The following is a 20,257-nucleotide window of genomic DNA, read 5'->3' on the forward strand; positions in this document are numbered from 1 at the left end:
GTGATCTCGTGTGTTCTCTCTGTCTCTGCTCCTCTGATGCCACCCTGAACTGCGTCACCTCTCCCCATCTGTCTCTATATGTGTACACCTTGGCGCGCTCTGCCCTGCGTCCCAGTTCTCTGCGCTTCGCTGCATTCCGCCTCCCGTCTCCGCCACTCTCTCGCCCCCTCCTCCTTGTCCAGAACCACCGACGGCAGCACACCTGCCGACGCTAAAGTAGCGAAGTGGCCACTTGGCGCCGTCTTGTATTCCTATGCTGTTGTGGACCCCACCTTCTTCTCACCTGGCCCCTTAATACCCTCTCTCGTTGCTGTCGCGTGTGGTGTGGGGATGGGTGCGGCGTGCTTGGATGGACAGGTTTCTTCGCACTTTGTGTGATGGTACGTCGGTTGCCCGCAGGCGTCTGTTGAGAGCAGGGGCGGAGGCAACGAAGAGGGAGAGAGAGAGAACAGCCTCAGCAGCGTCATCCGCGACGCCAGCTAATCGAGCAACGTAATCGAGATTTGCACACATACGTCACCATAATCAGAGGAGCGCGCGCGCGCGCACACACACACTCTTAGCATGCCCCGAGGTCGCAGTCATGGGCGTGGGCGCGGCGGGCGTGGTAGAGGAGCGGCAGGGGCGCCAGAAGACGACCCCGGCGACGAGATAGTGACATCCTCTCCGCGGCCTCTCGACGCTGAGGCGGTCGTCACGGTGCTCTCAACGATGCGCGGTCGCGGTGCACGCGGCAGGGGACGGGGTCGAGGCCGACTAGGACGTGGCAGCACTACCGGTGGTGCGCGTGGCGAACGTGGCCGCGGGGCGGTGTCCCTCCAGAGCGTCAGCGGTACCTCAGAGGCCTCGAAGTCGATGAGCGCCGTTAGCCCTTCGACTTCGCCTGCGCGGTCGACGCTGGAAGCGTCTCCACTGTCTGCGTCTCCGGCAGCACCTGTCGTCGTTGTCGTGCCGCAGGGTCGCATGATTACTCGCTCTCTCCTACGCAGCACCGCCTCTCTGCTCCTCGACAACGACAGCGATGCCGCCGGTAGCCCACTAGTGCTGCCGCTCAACGGCCGGCGCCGGCGACGGACGGAATCTGCGGCGGCCAACGCATCGTCTTTCTCACCTAACTTGCCTGTACCACGGGATGACACGCTCGGTAGCTCGGCGCTCGCCTCTACCCGCATCTCCTCTGCCTCCTTGCCCGCCTCCGCGATGGCGGACGACACGGCGGCCACGGCCGACAGCAGTGGCAGCCGCCTCTCCCCCCTCTCACAGCGCGTCGTCATCGGAGGCCTACTGCGGTGTGTTTGCAATGCCTTCCTCGTGTCGCCCAGTGAGACGCTGCTGGAGTGCTGCCGATGCCGCAACTGGTGCCACTCCGCCTGCGTCGGCGTCGACTACGAAGAGCTGCGCCTGCGCCAACGGCAGCGGGACTTTCTCTGCCCATTCTGCACAGAGACGGCCACGCCGGCTTCCGCGCCGACGGGCGCATCCAGCACCGCGGCAGACTCCCTGCCCACCGAGCCGCGCGCCTTTTCGGCGCCGCCGCTGCCGCCGCCGGGGTCGCAGAAGCCGGCCTCCATTACGACGTCCTTGGGCGAGTCCATCAAGGTCCTCTGCAGCCCAACCGCAGCGGTGGTCACAGCCGTGAATGGCTTAGCTGTTGCTCAAACGGGCGGTAGTAGTGGCAGAGGAGACTCTACCGTAGCGGCTACGTCGGCGCTGCCTGTATTGCCCCCAACCTCCACAAGCGGCTCTTCTTTGTCGAGCTACCCCTTGGTGAGTCGGCAGCCTCCGGCGCCACGCCAGCTGCCGCTAAAGCTGCGCGAGGTACCGGATCGATCCCCGCCTGCGCCACTCGCCGATGAGCTGCGGCGCCTCATCCGCATGATCGAGCACACAGCTCATCAGCTTGGCTACAACATGCTGCACCTGCCCGCGCACACGCTCACGGAGCAGCAGGTGACTGAGTGCCTAGGGTGCTGCGCGGAGGCCATCCAAGACGCCACCTTCTCGGCCGACTACCCGGCCTACTGCCTGAAAGAGGTGCAAAACCGCCGGCACCCGTACGTGCAAGGCATCGCGCTCCAGTCACAGGCCAACGGACGCATCTGCTCCCTCATCCTGTCCAGCGGCCGAGACCTCTATGGCAACCTCAAGCCGACGATCACACAGCTCAAGAGCTCGCTACAGCGCGGCCTCCTCGAGCCGTCTGCACTGACGCCATTCATGGCGGAGTGCATGGCCATTGCGGATGTGGCCGACTTTGTGCACATCACACTAAGTGCCACACATGCCCAGCATCAGCGCAAGGGTCTCGCGCGACTTCTGATGACGATGGAGCTGCTCAAGTGGAGCCTGCGGGGCCGCCACCGCGCGTTCCTCAACATGGCCATCGAAAAGCGCCTCGTGGACGGCGGCAGCCGGATCGAGTTCGCGTCACCAGCCGCGTCGAAGCGGCTCTACGAGTCCTTCGGCTTTGCCGAGGTATACCCACGCTACGACCCGGTGACCAGGAAAGAGCGCTGGACCGCGAAGGAGGCGGACATGGGACGCGTGATGGCGAATTTGAACTTCGTCGATCATGTGCGTGCCGTGGCGGAGGCCATACCAGCCAAGCACAATGTCAGCGGGAGCCCGAACGGGGACGGCGTGGGTCATGGAGGCGGGAAGGGCATGGGCGAGAGCGCTGAAGAAAGGAGCTCGATCGCCAGCAGAAATGAAACCAGTCGCTCCCGATCGGGCTGGCGCGCCGGCAACACACGCAAACGCGGTGGCAGTGCTGTCTCTAACGGTGGAGATGACAGCGACTCGGGGCAGCGCAATGGCGATTGGAGCTGCACCAAGAACGACGCAGGAAAATGAAGCTTCCACCTGCACTCTGTGTAAGCATGTTCAATTCTAGCGTTGGCGGCGGCGTGAAAGGAATGCGGGGGGTGCGGTGGCAGGAATGAACCGACTGCCTCGACTACAACCTTGCGTTGCCCTGACGACAAGCACGTGAAAGAGGATCAAACGTGAGCGCGCGCGTTTTTCGTGTGCGTGGGGGGGGGGAAGGGGCTATGCGCAGTGGTGCCACCTCCTCCTCCCTTCCTACTTTGACACCTTGCCTCCGGGGTCGCCTCCCGCTCTCCGCCTTCACCCTCGAGAGTAAACCCAGGAACACAGCGAACGGGACGCGCACACACAGAGACACATACACTCCTGCGTATACATGTATACGTGCGCGTGCGCCCACGGGAGCCGCTACTGCTTCCTGAAGCGTGTGGATGCAGAAACTGGCAAAGAGACCAGCGGGTCATTGCACGAAAAGGCAGCGGTGTGTGCAACGCGGCTGCACCTCTCTTGCTCCTCCCCATTGCTTTCAGTCACCGCCTCCTGCTTTCTCCCATTCCCCGTTTTACTCGGTGCCTTTCTCCCCCCTTCCTGTGTTCGGATTACACACCCGATGTGTGTGTCGGGGGTATGACGTGGCTCTGCGTGCCTCGTTGCATTGCTCGATGCCACATCATCGCTGCTGCTCTTCGCCATGATGGCTCCCTCTCTGTTTCTCGCGTGCACGTGGTCTCCTTCGTCTGGCGTTTCTCTATCCGTAGTAAAGGTAGGAGGCGACGACACGTGCAACACGCAGGCCAACGAGTGAGCTCTCTCCCTCTTCCTTTCGCTGTCTCTCCCCAGCCCTCCCATTGATACAGACGTGCAGAAGGGCGGAGCCGTCAGAGTTGGCGGGCGCGGGGCAGTGAGGGTTGCATCCATGGGCAGCACACCTACAGAGCCACGAGGACGCCTGAAGAAACGAGAAAATGTGGGCGACACTCGCGCGTTACAAGGCCAAGTCGCTTGCGCAGATGTTTCGAAAATTGAAGCTCGCCGGTGCGCACCCCGACGTGCTGTGGGGCATCGATGCGCAAAAAGCGCAGCACAACGGTGAGGAGATGATTCGGCTGGAGACCCTCATGCACGAGCGGGCAAGCCAGGCGCTGGGATCCTTGTCCTCCTCCTCCAACGGCCGCGGTCGCGACAACGCGCCGCAGTTCTTTCTCTTCTGGATGCAGCCCTATCGCGGGTCAGCCGCGGCCGGTGGTGGCGGCGGTGGCGAAGCGGCCTCGGCGGCAGCTGCGGGGCTGAAGGCGATCGAGTGCACTATCACGCCCTACTCCGACAGCCGCATTGTGAAGCAGCAACTGACGAAGCTGTTCGTCGATGCCGGCATCTACGAAGACTTCGAGCTTAGCAGTGATGGGGTGGAGATGAACCTCAAGTCGGTGCTCCGCTACGCCGATGAGAAACAAAACGAACACCTCGTCCAGTCTGGCTCTCTCTACATCCGCGGTGACAAGTCAGTGGAAAATCTGCGCCGCTTCAGCGTCCTACTGGTGGTGGAAGAAGACGGGGTGAGCTACCTCGTATCACTGCCGGAGACGCAGTCGGTGCAGCCCACCGGGGCGGGCCAGTACACGAGCACCGTCGGCGGTGGTGGCGGCGGCAGCACGGCGCCCTACGTACCTTCCAAGACGATCATCGGTCCCAACGGGGAGGTAGATCCAGATGTGCAGGACTTCATGACGGAGCGGGGCCTGCGCCCCTTCGACCTGCGCATGGCTGGCAGCCACTCGTCCGTCGAGCGCTTCGTCGTCGCCTTCGAGCGAATCGAACGCATGTACGAGGTGCATCGCGGTCGCGCGTTCCGTCCGTCCGTGTGCATCGTCCTTAGCCTCAAGTCCCTCGACAACTTCGTTGCACCGGATGGGTCGATTGTACTGTCGGTGCAGCGCATGCCCTCGTGGGAGGAGTTCTTGCTCAGTCTGCCGCAGCCCGTCTGGCAGGAGTGTGTGCAGAAGCATAAGGAGTGGCGCGTCGGCTGTGCGCCGAAGCTGCAAGAGCGCAAGCGCCAGCTCACACGCGTGGCGGACATGTTCCACGTGCACCGGGTAACGATGGAGTCCCCGATCGCTGGCAGCACGCAGTGGCAGGACGACCTGATCGCCCGGTTCATGAAGGAAGAGACAACCATACGCCGCGCTGTCGCCAAGTACAGCCTCAAGTCCGACTTGCTCAAGAAGCGCGGTGAGATACGCATTGTGGAGCACCTCTACAGTGCCCTGCCGGACTCAACAATGCCGACGACTACCGCTGCCGGGGGGCGGAAGGAGATCGGCTTCCGCATCGGCGGCGACGGTCGAGTCACATTCAACCACTCTATCATGAACACAGGGCAGATGCTCCGCGTGCTCAAGGACAACCTCAAGCGCATGGAAACCTTCCAGCGCCAGCACGACAGCGCGATCATGGCGCTCGAGCACGTCAGTCGCCATATCCCGGTGGACTTCAGCGTCGACACGGAGTGGAAGAACCGGGCGGAAGGAAATCTCGTGCTGCACCTGGAGCGCTTCGCGCGCACCATCAAGCAAAACGAAGCGCAGCTCGGCGCCTTTCTGCGCTCCATCATGGATGGCGGGGTGCGGACGTCGAGTGCGGACAGGGTCGTGGTGCCGGCCAACATGCCGGTGAAGAGGCGAATGGTGTGGGTTGTGTCGGACCGCTTTGACACGCTGCCCAGCGGCGTCGTCTTTATCCCGTTCGATGTCGACTTTGACTCTATTAAGCGCCTTCTGCTCACCCGTCAGTGAGCGCATCGTGTGTAGATGGGTGGGGGTGGGAGGGGGGGCGTGGCTGCGTCGATGGGAAAGCCGAAGAGCTTGACGGCAGCGAATGATCGCTGGAGCCATGGGCGACACTGGCAGTGGTAGTGATGCGCCTCACCGCTGCAGTTGCCGTTGCCTGTGACTAGCTGATTCACGCGAAGGAGTGTGTGCAGGCGTGCGTGCCGGAGAGAAAGGATGGTCTGTGGATGGAGAGTGAGGCGTCGCACGTTTTGTGTGGTGTTGATGTAGACAGGCGGAGTTGTGTGCCATTGTGCAGACGTTGGTGATCATCTGCCCCCGACCCTTCTGTCACCCTTGCTCGCTCTGCGTTGGAGTCATCCTTTGCGGTATTCACAGGAATACTAAATTCAAGCATCAGTAGTACTCCGTAGAGGAAGTCCCTCTCCCCTTGCTTTCTCGTGGCGGTAGTGGCCGACAGGTATCGCATCCCTCTGCGGGCATGAGCACACGCACATGGCTGCATGGGATGTACTTCTTCCTGTAATCGTTGACCTCTTTCGTCTTCGACACACACACACGCACACAAACTCCCTCCCCATCCACTCCGCCCTTTTCCCATCACCATCCTTCCCTCGTTCTCTACACATTTGACATTATTGACGTGTACGTGTGTGTGTGTGTGTGTGTGTGTGTGCGTGCGTGATCTTGTATGTCGCCTGAGCTGCTGCTGGCGTTCTTGTTTCACAGTCGCAGCCGCATGGCTACCACCACTCTGCCTTCCCTCCCCCTCCCCCTCCTTTTGTTTACTCGAAGAGGGAGGACGCACCCACACGGCACGCGAGGCAGCCACCACCAAGCGCGTTCGCTGCTCGCCACCGTTTCCCCCCCCCTTCCCTTCGCATACGCACACGTACACGCACTCTTGGCGCCCTCACGGGTGCCGTGCTTGTCTCCCTGTGAATGCGTGTCTGAGTCTCCGTGTGTACGTGCCACCGTGCGAAAGCGCCCCCTGTCACGCGCTCGTGAGCCATACGAGCAACACGACATGGAAACATGAAAGCGACTTCTTCGTCCCTCTTTGTGTATCTTCTTTGTTTGTCACCAACGCGTACGCGTCTCCCTCATCGCCTCCTCCCCATCTTCACGCACGCCTCCACCAACGAGCGCGTGGCAAGCGGGGAGCCACAGTCGCTCACTACAGCACTGCAATAAGCCAAAGAAGGAAGAGCATGAGTGATCGTCGTACACGATGCAGGGCAGCATGAGACAGACAGAGTCCGCGTGGGGGAGGGGGGTATGCGCATGTGTACGTGGGCGTGGGCCTGGGCAAGCACACTCATATACATCCATACGCACCCTCCGTTGCTGAGTCTCTCTCTTTGCACGGACGAAACGCTTGCGCGAAAGCTGCGCCACCTGCAACCCCTCCGCCTACCCATCACCCCTCCCCACACACACACAGCGCTCTTCAGCACAGAGAGCCTGGATGTCCTTCTTTCTTTGACTGCTCTCTTCACTTTACCTCCTCTCCGATTTTCTCCGCCTCCGCCCCTCCCCTCCTCACCACCACCACCCCTCCCTTGGCATCGGGGGTCGCAATAGAAGCGCTGTCTGTACACTGCAGCCCCTGTCTCCGTCTCGCTCTCTTCGCCCCTGCTCTTCTCCTCGTCCACCTTTCAAGCTCTCACTACGCTATCTTTTCCATCTCCTTAACGCCGTCGCCACACGCATACACACAAAGATGCCCGCCTGCCTCGCCTACTACACCGGCGCGATGTGCTTCACGATCATCCACTTCTTCGCCTGGGCCTTCGCCTTCGTGGCCACCCCTACCGCGCAGTTCCAGACACCCGGGCACGGCTGCTACACCATGTGGGGCTACCGCCAGTTCTGCGGCAACGTGCCGTACGACCTCACCGGGGACGCCGCCTTTGGCTGTGCGCGCCGCACTTCCACGATGCGTTGCGGTGCTGCCTTCGGCGTCATGGCGTCCGTGTGCGGCTTCGCCGGCCTCGTATCCGCCATCGTGCTCAACACACAGATTCAGTTCCCCGTCATCGTCCCCTTCGTGCTCGCCGCCGTCTGCATCCCATGCACCATGATCTCCTGGGCCTGCGTCGCCAGCGTCTACAACTTGACCATGTGCGGCGACCGCTTTGGCAGCAAGTACCCCTACACCGCCGGCTTCGCGCTGATGGTCGCGTCCTGGGGCCTGGAGCTCATTGCCGTGGTCATACTCGCCTGCACTACCTGGACGCGCCCGCCGAAGGAGGAGGAGAACGCCGCTGATGCCAAACACTAGGGGGATTCAAAGAAGCTACGCTACACGTAAAACGCAACAGAACTGGAGTCAGCGTATAGACCATGATGGCGTAGGGGTGCGGAAGTGTGGGTGACACACGCGCACCAGCGCTTCCTCCCTCCACCCGTCACGTCCCCCCGGCCCCCCTCCCCTCCCTTCCTTTTCCTTTGCCTCCCGTTGCTTTCTGTTTGTTTGTCTCCTTCGTTGATCTCCTAACGTGTGGGCATGTGTGCGTGTGCGCGTGCGCCTCTTAGCGCTTCGTTCCTCTTTGTGTTTTGCTCGTGCTCCAACAGGTCTTTACCTCATCCCCTCCTCTCTCCCCCTCTTACCGCCCGCCCTCCCCCCCCAGCCTCTTCTTCGCCGCTGCCCTCCACCACACGCAATCGACGAGGCCATCAGCGAGCCCCTCTCTCCCTCCCTCTGCTTTCCCTTTTTACGTTTTTTCTTTTTGGTTTGTTGTCCCCCTCGCCGCAACCGTTTATCTCATGCGCGCTGTCTGCGGAGTGCTTCTCGCCCGGTCTCCCTTTCTTTTTCTGTTTCTCGCGGGCAGCCCGAGCTGTGCCCGGGGTGTGTGTAAGCCCGCACACCCAGAGACACTGGGGGGAGAAGAGACCTCAGAAAGGGAAGGCTCGAACAACGGAGATGGAGGGGCTGGGTAGTGCACGGCGATGTGCCGAGTCACGGGGGCAGCGGCGGCCCCCTTAATGCGAGCGAGCGAGGGAGAAATGCGCTAGAGAGAGGTGGAAAGCCGGAAAGGCATACGAAAAGAGTGGAAAGAGCTACACAGCGTCGCTTGATGTGCTTGTGCATGGGTTGTTGTTTATGGGGTGCTCGACTAAGCACACACACTCACGCACACTCACAGCCTCACCAGCAAAACGAAAAGGCTCAAGTGGGAAAAGGGGGAGTTTGCGGAGACATGTACCACGTGATCATGTCACCAACGCTTCCACAATTCGTTGTCCCATGCCGTATTTCTCTTTATCTTCCCCCCCCCCACCTCTCGCTCCCTCCACGTGAGCGGCAATGGGGGCTGTCGTCGGCCTCTCTCTCGTTTATGCTGAGTGTTTCACGCAGAGGTAGACATGCACGCATACACACACACATGCGCGCACAAGCGCTTGGTGCGTTATCAGTCTGATCTTTTTGCTTGCCTCTCTCTGTCCCTCCCTCTCCTCCTCCTCGTAAGGTTTATTCTCTATCTCTAGTAACAAAAATGAGAGGGGGCAATAAGAGAGAGGGAGGAGCAGCCGAGCATGGGACGAAATACTACCCCCTTCCCCTCCTCTCTCGCTGCTTTCTCTTCCCCTCCTTGATGTCATATCTCGCGTTAGTATCATACCGTTTTCTTGGCGCACCGAAACAAAAAATTTCCAGTCACGCTTCGTCGCTCTTGTTATCTTGACTGTGCTGGTGCACACGCGCACACACGCACATGAGCCGTGAAAAAATATTAAGCGCAAAGCAGAATGTTTGAAATCACCAACTTTCCTTTTTTCTCTAAGTGTCTTCTATGTGTGCGCGTGTATTATCGCGTATGCTTGTGTGTGTGTGGGGGGGGGAGCTGTGTGGGCTCTTCCATGTGTTTTCATCCTCTTCGTTGGCGTTCTCGCTCGCTCTCTCCTGGCGTGGTTGTTGTTGTGGTTCTCAGATTGTTTTGTTTTTGTATGTGCTCTGTTGCTGGCCATTTCTCTTCATATAAGGAACGCCCCTTCTAGACCCTCCTCCTCCTGCTCGTGTGCTCGCCAACGACAACCGCCTCGAGCTGATCACCATCACCGTCCGCTTTTCTTTCCCCCCTTCCTCCCTAGATCTGCCGCAGCCATGTGCACTTCGTATGCTGCTAGTAGAAGTGTTCTCCCCTTCATTGAGTGCCGCACTCGCGAATACGTGGAGGGGATGTGGGCCTGGGGGGAAGAAGTACGTCTGTGTAGGAGCGTCTGCGCACCTAGCCAGGGCTAAGGATTACAACCGATAAGAGCGACATTTGAGACATGTATGGCACATAGACACAAGCGTTTGAGTGCGTGTGCGTGTTTTTTCGCGCGTCTTTGTGAACGGAGAGGGTGGATGGCCAGCAGAGTAGGCGCAGCAGCTGCTGCTGCTTTCCCTCTCTCTCCTCACACACGCAGACCCGCCCCCCCCACCACCACCCTGCATGTGCGTCAGGGAGAGAGGTGAAACCGCGTTGTACAGTGGCTGCGGGTGAAGGCGAAGACAACGAAGGGATCTCTTCCGCCTTCGGACCTCCTCACCTACGGCCTCCCTCATGCACTCACGATACATAAGCACATCAATCCTCCTCCCTTCATCCATCTCTTTTCCCCACTCTCATCATATGCGTCCGCCCCTCGCACCTCTCCCCTCCCGTGCCTATCAGGAACTCTCTCGCCCACTCGATTTCGCTGTTTGTTTTGTTTTGCCGATCATCGTCGCCGTTCGCTCACACCCATTATCCCTTCCTCCTCATACTCATCTCCTTCTCGACATCATCACTGCTATGTACGTGCATACGTCCACCTATACTTAGTCCTATAAGCATCTGCACGCTGCCACCTTTCCTTTTTCTGTTCCCTGTTCTTGTCAACTGTCCCTTACTTCGTTTCTCCCCCTCCTCAATCTTTCCCTTTCCTTCAAGCCCGCCTAGGCATTCCCTCCCCTCCGCCTCTGTAAGCTTGTGTGTGTGTGTGTGTGTGTGTGTGTGTGTGTGGGAGTAGGTGGGTGAACCACATCATCATCTCTTATCCCTCCCTCTCTCTCCATCCTTCTTCGATCTCTTCCACTCTTCAAGTCGGCTTGACTGGCATTTTGCTTCCACAGTCGATGTCCATCTCCTTTTACCACCCCACACCATAAGCCCCACCCACATACGCACCAGAGTCCTTCAAAGTCACCGCACACCGCCATGGGTACCCTTCGTACGTTTATCGGTGTCATCATCGCCGCGGTTCTCCAGCTTGCTGTGTTTCTCTTTGTCATTGTCGCCACGCCAATCTCGCAGCTCGACGTTAAGAATGGTTCAGGATGTTATACCTTCGTCGGATACAAAAAGGAGTGCAGCTTATCTGCTCTTTCCGCGACAGGAACGGCTGCCTTTGGTTGCAAGCAGCGCCGCGACAGCATGAGCACTGGCGCCGCCTTCGCCATTATCTCCATCCTCACAACGCTTGCGGCGCTTGTGTTTATCGCTCTAATGCTGCTACGCATCCCATGCGCGATGTTCCCTCCTCTCCTCTTCACCTGCCTATCTGCTTTCATGATCTTGATCAGCTGGGCTTGCGTGGCCAGCGTGTACAGCATCAGCATGTGCAACGGCCCCTTCTACCGCTTCGTCCGCTACGGCCCTGGCTTTGGACTTATGGTGACGGCGTGGTGCCTTCAGGTTATCAACGTGGTAGTGCTCTTTATGCTTTTCTTCGGCTGAGAGTGAAAGGGAGGGAAGAGCAAGATATTCAAAGCAGCGAGTGATAGGCTAGCGTCTCCTGGTGCAGCCACCCACCCACCCACGCACACACACACACACACGGATAGAAGTTGGGTGGAACGGGATACCCTCTTCTTTGCTGGTATCGTTGTGGTAGTGGGAGTGTTTCTGGCTGACGCCCCTCTGCCTCTGGTCGCCTCCCCCCTACACTATATAGCAACATGTGTGCATATATCGTCAGCATTGCCTTTTTTGTCGCTCTTTCGTGAGTGTGTGTGTGTGATGACCATCTCTGTGTCTGATACTGTTCGTTTCTTCCTCTGTATCACTGCCTCCATCATGGAAAAGGGGGGAGGCACACACCCCTCCCAGTGCGTGGTATCGCAGGGTCCAGTGCCCCCACTCTGTCTGGGGAGGCCGAGCAGCCCCCCTCCACTATCCCCGCCAAAGGCCAGCCCGCTTCTCGTGGTTACAGAGTCATGCACCGACGACGTAGGGGGGAGGTCGGAGTGAGTCACCGCCACTGCTGTCGGCGGTCAGGTCCTGGATGGCGCTGCGGTGGAGGCGCCTGCAACAGTGAGCACGCTTGTGCCATCCGTGTGGTGGGCGGAGCTCCGGCGTGACTCTGGCGTGCCCCCCCCCACCCGGCCCTCACACTGCCTGCTGGTGGGGGAGCCTGGGCCACCGCGGGCGGGATGCGGCGGGTGGGGACGGGCATGGTGGTAGGGGGGCGGCTGTGGGGCGGCCTGCGGGGTCAGGGGCGAGTAGATTGTGAGGCGCGGGGTCCGTGCTGGGATGACCGGGTCGGCGCACTGCTGCACTGGCGTGTCTAGCGCTGCTTCGCATCACACGACGGGGCCTGTGGGAGGGCCGTGTCGAGCGGAGTCTCTCTCTTCTAGGGTAGAATGGGCACCTTGAGTAAAATCTCTTCTTGTCGAAAATGTATTTTACCCTCGTATTGGGAGCAATGGGTGTCACGGCCGTTCCTTCGGGCGGCTTCCAGTTGCAACGTACGGGTCTATCTAGGTGTGTGCGTGGTAGTTCTCTTCCCCCCCCCTCCCACCTCCTTCTAATATTGGAGAGAGATTTCAACTGGCTTTACTATCTTGTCTGTGATCTCAGGTCAGTTCCACCTCGTTCAGCCCTCTCCCCATCATGTCCGCCACCGGGTGCAGCATGATGGACAAGGAAGGGTGGACGTCGCACCTTCGTAGAATTTGTCAAAATGATAAACAGCATTGCTGTAAGAGCGGAATACAGAAGTCAGTTTCTCCTCCCTAGCGACGTCCAACACGTCGATGGCATCGCCCACATGGGGTTAGAAACATGGAATGGGTTCCCCTACTCAACAGCTGCCTTCTCATCCTCTTTTCATCTCCGTCTGATCTCACACGTGTGTGATGGCAGGAAAAAAATCATGCAAGAGAAAAGGCGGGATATCATCGATTGCCCTCCCCGCCGTTTGTGTGAGCGCGTACGACGTGGCGGGTTTGTTATACATGTGGTCGCTTTCTCTCACAGCCGCCAAGGGAAGAAGAGGCGTTGATGTGCTGAGCAGCTGGAAGTGTTTGTGTGTGTGTCTGTGGTGGAGCACGCACACACACACACACAGACACGTACTGGTACATGTAAAAACATGTACTTACCTGTCATTGGTACGCGCTCCACTCCGTCAACGCCATTACCATGTTCAACCTCTCATTCCTCCCTCTCCCCTGACCACTTCGCCAAACACATTTCGCGCCCACAATACGCGCGCAGCACCACCATCCGTCAAATATCGTACTGTGCTCTCCTCTCTCCCTTTTCGTTTTGTTTGCTACAACTACTATTACTACTGCGGCTACTAAAGCTACTTCATCGTCCTCTCCACCCTTGGCTCACCTCCCGCTCCGTCACCACCACCCTGTTGCCTCATCTCTCTCCCTCTCTTCCTCCCTCCTTTACGACAAGACGCTGGAAAGATGGGCCTACTCCCTCCGTTTGTAGGTGCCCTCCTCTTCACCGTCATTCAGTTTTTGGTGCTGCTGTTCGTCGTCATCGCTACACCTATCTCCCAGATTGATTCCAAGACCAGCAGAACATGCTATACCTTCTGGGGAATGAAGTCTGACTGTCGTAAGGTGCATTACACGGCAAAGGGCAAGGGTGCATTCGGCAACTGTCGCCAGCGTCTCAACAACATGAGTGGTGGCGCCGCATTCGCCATTGTTTCCGTTTTCACGACGTTGGCGGCACTCGTCTTTGGCATTCTGATGCTCATACGGGTCTCCTGCGCGGTCGTCTTCCCGTTGATCTTCACCTGCATATCTATCTTCACCATCTTCATCAGCTGGGCTTGCGTGGCCGGCGCGTACACCATCAAAATGTGCGGTATGAAGTGGAGTAACTATTCCTTGGAATACGGCCCGGGCTTTGGGCTCATGATCACGGCGTGGTGTCTTCAGATTGTCAACGTGCTGGTGTTGGTGCTCATTTCCTTTTTCTAATCACCCAGTGGAGCACCACGTAAGCCACCCACACCATTCGTGGGCAGCGTGCAAGGGAAGACGCGGAGCGCAAGAGGGACCGCGACGCTGAATTGACGCAAATCCAACAGCTCATTGTGTGGCGGAGTGGTGCCGTTTTTTTTTTCCCACTGCCTCTCTTTCACTTACCAACTACGTAGACAGCGCACTCCTCTCGCCTCTTCCCTCTCCCACCACGCCGCCGTCGCCCACTTCCACATTGGAGTACCTATGTGATTCCGCTTGTGTGCGTGTGCGTGTGTACGTGGATCTCTGGTCTTTTCTTTCAATGCCCGGATTACAGGGAACGCACCCCTCCCAGTGCGTGGTATCGCAGGGTCCAGTGCTCCCACTCTGTCTGGGGAGGCCGAGCAGCCCCCCTCCACTATCCCCGCCAAAGGCCAGCCTGCTTCTCGTGGTGACAGAGTCATGCACCGACGACGTAGGGGGGAGGTCGGAGTGAGTCACCGCCACTGCTGTCGGCGGTCAGGTCCTGGATGGCGCTGCGGTGGGGGCACCTGCAACAGTGAGCACGCTTGTGCCATCTGTGTGGTGGGCGGAGCTCCGGCGTGACTCTGGCGTGCCCCCCACCCGGCCCTCACACTGCCTTGCTGGTGGGGGAGCCTGGGCCACCGCGGGCGGGATGCGGCGGGTGGGGACGGGCATGGTGGTAGGGGGGCGGCTGTGGGGCGGCCTGCGGGGTCAGGGGCGAGTAGATTGTGAGGCGCGGGGTCCTTGCCGTGATGCGTGCCTGCTGCTGCTTTTCGCGAGGCGATGGGGCCTGCGGGCAGGGCTGTGTCGAGCGTGGGCTGGGTCATGCTCTGTGGCAGAGGGGACGTGGTGGAAAGCGCAAGTATGTATACTGTGCGTGGACCTCCATTTCTCTCTTCCACCCCGCCCCCACCACTGACTCACCACCCGCCCATCTCGTTCGTCCATGTTTCGCATGCGAACTTGCTGACACACACACACGCACAGCATCGTTGCTTTCCAAAGAGATGGTGGCAGGCGAATGTGCTTGTGCGCGTGTGTGTGTGTGTGCTTAGACCACTGCAAGAGAAGCGGTTTCTCTCTGCACGACGCGATGCGTGCAAGTCCCTTCTTCCTCCCTCCCCTTTCTCTCAGTCACCCTCCGCACACTTCTTTCCTTTTTATCCTACCATCGTTCAGGCAGGAAAATCATCAGATACAAAAAAGCAGGGGCGATACGTAGTCTCTGTGTGTATGTGCGTCTGCACGTGTGCGCGCGTATGAGAGGCGACCGGCCGAAGAGGCAGAGTGAAAAAAGACGAACTCGTTTAGTTTGGCGAAGGCGTGCCTGGAGCAGTCCATAAGGACTTCCCACGCTCGCTCGCTCTCTCTTGCCCCTTTTCGCTCGCTCCCCTTCCGAGGGCCCCGCGCGCGAGTGCCCCCCCCCCCTCGTCCCCGTCCCAGCGGGAAATTTTCGGTTATTATTATTTTTTTTACCCCTCCTTGTAGGCTCGCTCTATTTATATTGGTACATTCTCCCTTCTCGGCACACAGCGGTGCGACGACGTTCGGGAGACGGTCAAGTGTTTTCTCCTTGACCATTACTGCAAGCGATATTTTCGGTCGACCTATCAGCTCTACCTCTTGCTGTCGTTTTCTGTGAGAAGGGCGCCCCCGGTAACCCTACTGCCCCTCCTCTCTCTTGTTATTTCTACTGTACTTGTTTTCAGAGCGAGCCCCACCTCCCCAGCCGACCCTCTTCATGTCCTCACCCGTTGAGACAGGAAGCTGGAAGGATGCGTGGCGCCGCACCCCCATCCGTGCGCCCAAGACACAAGCCTACATTTATGAATGCGCTTCTATGAAAAGACGCGCTCTGTGCTTGGCCGCGATGGTCCTTCGGTGGAAGCAGCGCGATCGCACACACCGCCCAGAAGTCCGATCGATGGAGACGAATATGCGGACTCGCGAATGGCTTTGGCGTAACTCATTCTCGCCCCTCGATCATCCTCCGCTCCTTCTTCTTCGACGTGGATTGCGATAAACACCAACACACATACACGCATAGGCACGCATTGTTTTTTTTTGATTGATACAGCGCGTCCCCTCTGCCACAGAGCATGGCCCAGCCCACGCTCGACACAGCCCTGCCCGCAGGCCCCATCGCCTCGCGAAAAGCAGCAGCAGGCACGCATCACGGCAAGGACCCCGCGCCTCACAATCTACTCGCCCCTGACCCCGCAGGCCGCCCCACAGCCGCCCCCCTACCACCATGCCCGTCCCCACCCGCCGCATCCCGCCCGCGGTGGCCCAGGCTCCCCCACCAGCAAGGCAGTGTGAGGGCCGGGGGGGGGGCACGCCAGAGTCACGCCGGAGCTCCGCCCACCACACGGATGGCACAAGCGTGCTCACTGTTGCAGGTGCCCCCACCGCAGCGCCATCCAGGACCTGACCGCCGACAGCAGTGGCGGTGACTCACTCCGACCTCCCCCCTACGTCGTCGGTGCATGACTCTGTCACCACGAGAAGCGGGCTGACCTTTGGCGGGGATAGTGGAGGGGGGGCTGCTCGGCCTCCCCAGACAGAGTGGGAGCACTGGACCCTGCGATACCACGCACTGGGAGGGGTGTGTTCCTCGCCGTCAGAGGCATAGGAGAGCAACTGTCGATGAACGATATGATTTCCTATGATGTGCGCGGTATTATGCGAAGGTGCTCTTGTCGTTGTGTATGCGTTTGTGTGGGTGGGTGTGTGGAGTCATGGCATGTTTTTTCTCGTTCCGTCCTCTCTCCTGCTGTTGAGGCCAGTTATGTGGGGCAGATGGGAGACGAGAGACCGTGGCGGGATGGAGAAGGCTCGAGCAAGCTCAAGGCAGAAACGGAGAAGATAGACATGGTTGGTTTTCTGTTTCCCTCCATATGGGGGGGAGGTATGCTTGTTCTTTGAAGCATGTCGAGGGCAATCGCGAAGGGAGAGCGACTTGCAGAGATAAAAGCACAAAATGCAAGCGTGTCATGAGTCCCCACCTCCATCCCTTTCACACAAGACACATGCTCTTGCGTGAAAAGAAAGGGACCGTACAAGAGGCAGAGAAGCCACAATTGCGGGAAAGGGAGCGCAACGGAAGGGAAGGGGGCATCCGTTGGTGCATCGATGCCTAGTTAGTGTAGAATCGCGAGGTGTTCGTAAAGGGAGCATGTGCGGAGACGAAGGCGGGGCGGCGGCTTGACTTGCATGCCTCGGTGCGGTTCTTGTCCCCCTCGCTGGCAGGAGTTGCAATCACGGCCCGTGTAAGTGTGTGTCTGTACGCGTTCGTGATGGGTCAAACAAAAAAACGCACCAAGCAGGTCGCATTCGGCTATCAGGTAACGCACCTACCAGCTTGCACGCAGGCGCAGATACACATCCGTCCATTGACCGGCCTACTGCCGTTAGGAGTGAGACGACGAACCTCGGCCACACAACTCTTGCCCACCCAGGCACCAATCCACCCGCTCACCACCCCGAGTCCCACGCCAAAGATTTAATGTGTGCCTGTAACGCCGCACCCCTCTCGCCACCACGACTCTTACGTTCCTCCCGCGGTGCCGCAATGAATATGAGGAGCTGAACGAATGAACCGCCGAGAAGGCTCGGCTCATCCTCTGGAGTCCACTAAAGCGCAATGGGCCCTTCTCCACACTCGTCTATCCACCACCCCCCAACCCGCACCCTCGCCTTCGCCTTTGCCTGTTTCACAACAAACCCCACGCCCTACCATGCAATCAACACTCCCTGCGCCGTCTCCCTCTCTCCTTCCTTGATACTCCAACAGCACGCTGCTAACTCACACCTTAACCACTACCGCAGCTTTCACCTCTACCGCACTCTTTTTCTCCCCTGCTACCCTCCTGTTCATCTGTACCGACCTCCCCCGACAAGTGGATTCGCCTTGCGAACACCCAACCTCCCCATTTTCAGACTCGACACCTACGGCCACCGCATACACACAAAGATGCCCGCCTGCCTCGCCTACTACACCGGCGCGATGTGCTTCACGATCATCCACTTCCTCGCGTGGGCCTTCGCCTTCGTGGCCACCCCTACCGCGCAGTTCCAGACACCCGGGCACGGCTGCTACACCATGTGGGGCTACCGCCAGTTCTGCGGCAACGTGCCGTACGACCTCACCGGGGACGCCGCCTTTGGCTGTGCGCGCCGCACTTCCACGATGCGTTGCGGTGCTGCCTTCGGCGTCATGGCGTCCGTGTGCGGCTTCGCCGGCCTCGTATCCGCCATCGTGCTCAACACACAGATTCAGTTCCCCGTCATCGTCCCCTTCGTGCTCGCCGCCGTCTGCATCCCATGCACCATGATCTCCTGGGCCTGCGTCGCCAGCGTCTACAACTTGACCATGTGCGGCGACCGCTTTGGCAGCAAGTACCCCTACACCGCCGGCTTCGCGCTGATGGTCGCGTCCTGGGGCCTGGAGCTCATTGCCGTGGTCATACTCGCCTGCACTACCTGGACGCGCCCGCCGAAGGAGGAGGAGAACGCCGCTGATGCCAAACACTAGTGTATCCGAGCGCGTGTGCACCGCATCGGCTTCGTCGATCTGTTACCACGGTTGAGATGCAAGGCCACCACCTGTTGTAAAGGCGCGTAGCGGAATGCGGTGGTCGGTTCGACAGAGGAGACTTTGTTAGCTGAGTATGTTTGCTTGGTGGTCGATGTGCAGTGAGATCGGGGCTGGTTTCGGGCGCATCGGTTCCGATGTTATGGAATGTCCAGTGCCCGCCGCTCCTCCTCTCCCCCTGTCACTCACCGTTGCCGAGTTCCTTCTCTCTTGAACGCCTTTTCCATCGAGTGTGTATGTGTGTCGCGCTGTGTGCCGTGTGCCCCGCCCTCCGCTCTTCTTCCTTGGCCTTTCTGTGTCGAACTGGTGCTGATGGTACAGTGGTCATGTAAAGAAAAAAGCAGCACACAGTCGCATATTCGGAGACGCGGAACGTTGCGGAGGCGTGCTGCCATACACACGCGCGCAGAGACTTCAGGAATGCACACAGCTAGTGCCCCTGCCGCTGCTCTTTGTTTTCCTGAAAAGGTGGAAAGCGCGCACACGCAGCGAGAAGGCTACGATCAAGCGACAGCGCCACCAAAGAAAAACAGTTCACCTCTCTTTCTCTGTCGCCTCTTCTCCTGTTCCAGCACCACCGCGAATCGCTGTCTTTTGATTTTTTCTAACTGTCTCTTTAGTGCTCCCTTTCTTCTGTTTACCTCCCCCCTCCCCCCTTACCAAGTTCGGTGGCTCTGTTGTGTACCTCTTCCCCTGTCTGTTGGTTTTTTTTTCCTTGCGTGTGCGTGTGTTTTCCCTCGGATGTTCTGCCTCTTTTCGGAACCAAAGCATTTCTCTATCTTTTTATCGTCCCTCACACACACACGCGCACTCTCACTCTGTACGGTAGCGCGATGCCCACAGTGGAGTAGCACATACATTGTGCTTTCGGATGGAGAGAGAGGGGGAATCAAATGGAAACAAGAGGAATGTGCATGACGTGGAGGAAAGAGAAGCGGTTGCCTCATGGTTCCCGCTCCTCCTCCTCTCCCGCCCCCTACCTCTCGCTCCCACCCCCCATCCCCCCCCGCCTTCCTTCCTCCTTCAACCAACCAGCCAACCCCTGTTCTCCATCCTGCCCCATCACGCGCTGTAGCCCCGTTCCAGCGCCGTCTAGAAAAGGAAAAGAACGGGAGGGAGGGAAAAGAGAGAAGTGCTTTGCCTGTCTACGTGTCCCCTCTCTTTTCTCCTCTATGGTGCGTGTGTGTGTGTGTGTGTGTGTGTGTGTATGCTGGGAGGTCTCTCTGCCTCCCTATTCCTTCTCTTTCCCTTTTCTCGCTGTTGTTGTCCCCCCCCCTTCCACGCACACACACGCACACTCTAAAAGCTCATCTGCATCCATTTAACCGGCACCAAAGGAAAAAGAGTAAAAGCTACAAAGCGTGCACGTGTGCAATGCCCGCTCTTGGCCCCCCCCTCCACCTCCACGGACTCAGCCGCAGGCAGAAGCGCACTGGCACACGCACGCACATGTTAGGTGTGTGTGCGTGCGTATACGGTCCCCCTCCCCTCTCTCTTTCCCTCACTGCCAAGCTGCGCCCCCTCCCCGTCTTTCACAGCCTTCACATGAGAGTGGTAGGAGGAGAGCAACACAACGGTGAAGAGAAAATGGACGTGCGTGCGGGGGGGGGGGGCACGAACTGCCCTCCCCGCATTGGTGCATGGCATCCACTTGTGCCAGTGTTGTACGTGTGGAATAAAAGTGCACACCAACACACACACACGCACGCACTCTTCGTTTTTTTTCAAGGGTGTCTCTGGCCGTTTGGCGTTACTGCTGCATGTGTGATTTATGCCCGCGTATGGGGCTCTTGTACTTCGTCGGCTGCTCGCCCTTCGCTCTCTCTTCACTTCTCACTGTCTACA

At 59.0% G+C, this 20,257-nt stretch overlaps 6 protein-coding genes across 6 annotated transcripts; all 6 read left to right on the forward strand.

Annotated features, from left to right (window-relative positions):
* Positions 1–564: 564 nt before the first annotated feature.
* On the forward strand, positions 565–2,853 carry LINJ_24_1260 (conserved hypothetical protein; the record flags this gene model as incomplete). Its single annotated transcript, XM_001465915.2, has 1 exon — positions 565–2,853. One exon carries the CDS (start codon positions 565–567, stop codon positions 2,851–2,853), a length of 2,289 nt encoding a protein of 762 aa, XP_001465952.2.
* A 1,697-nt stretch (positions 2,854–4,550) lies between these two features.
* Positions 4,551–5,618, forward strand: LINJ_24_1270 (conserved hypothetical protein; the record flags this gene model as incomplete). Its single annotated transcript, XM_001465916.1, has 1 exon — positions 4,551–5,618. The coding sequence occupies one exon, from the start codon at positions 4,551–4,553 to the stop codon at positions 5,616–5,618; it is 1,068 nt and encodes a 355-aa protein (XP_001465953.1).
* A 1,717-nt stretch (positions 5,619–7,335) lies between these two features.
* Positions 7,336–7,896, forward strand: LINJ_24_1280 (amastin-like surface protein-like protein; the record flags this gene model as incomplete). The annotated part of the gene is made up of 1 exon (XM_001465917.1): positions 7,336–7,896. The coding sequence occupies one exon, from the start codon at positions 7,336–7,338 to the stop codon at positions 7,894–7,896; it is 561 nt and encodes a 186-aa protein (XP_001465954.1).
* A 2,905-nt stretch (positions 7,897–10,801) lies between these two features.
* Positions 10,802–11,320, forward strand: LINJ_24_1290 (amastin-like surface protein-like protein; the record flags this gene model as incomplete). Its single annotated transcript, XM_001465918.1, has 1 exon — positions 10,802–11,320. One exon carries the CDS (start codon positions 10,802–10,804, stop codon positions 11,318–11,320), a length of 519 nt encoding a protein of 172 aa, XP_001465955.1.
* A 1,964-nt stretch (positions 11,321–13,284) lies between these two features.
* LINJ_24_1300 (amastin-like surface protein-like protein) lies at positions 13,285–13,809 on the forward strand (the record flags this gene model as incomplete). Its single annotated transcript, XM_001465919.1, has 1 exon — positions 13,285–13,809. One exon carries the CDS (start codon positions 13,285–13,287, stop codon positions 13,807–13,809), a length of 525 nt encoding a protein of 174 aa, XP_001465956.1.
* A 3,652-nt stretch (positions 13,810–17,461) lies between these two features.
* LINJ_24_1310 (amastin-like surface protein-like protein) lies at positions 17,462–18,352 on the forward strand (the record flags this gene model as incomplete). The annotated part of the gene is made up of 1 exon (XM_001465920.1): positions 17,462–18,352. The coding sequence occupies one exon, from the start codon at positions 17,462–17,464 to the stop codon at positions 18,350–18,352; it is 891 nt and encodes a 296-aa protein (XP_001465957.1).
* Positions 18,353–20,257: the final 1,905 nt, after the last annotated feature.

The sequence above is a fragment of the Leishmania infantum genome, chromosome 24 (assembly GCF_000002875.2).
Source record: "Leishmania infantum JPCM5 genome chromosome 24".
Classification (NCBI taxonomy): domain Eukaryota; phylum Euglenozoa; class Kinetoplastea; order Trypanosomatida; family Trypanosomatidae; genus Leishmania; species Leishmania infantum.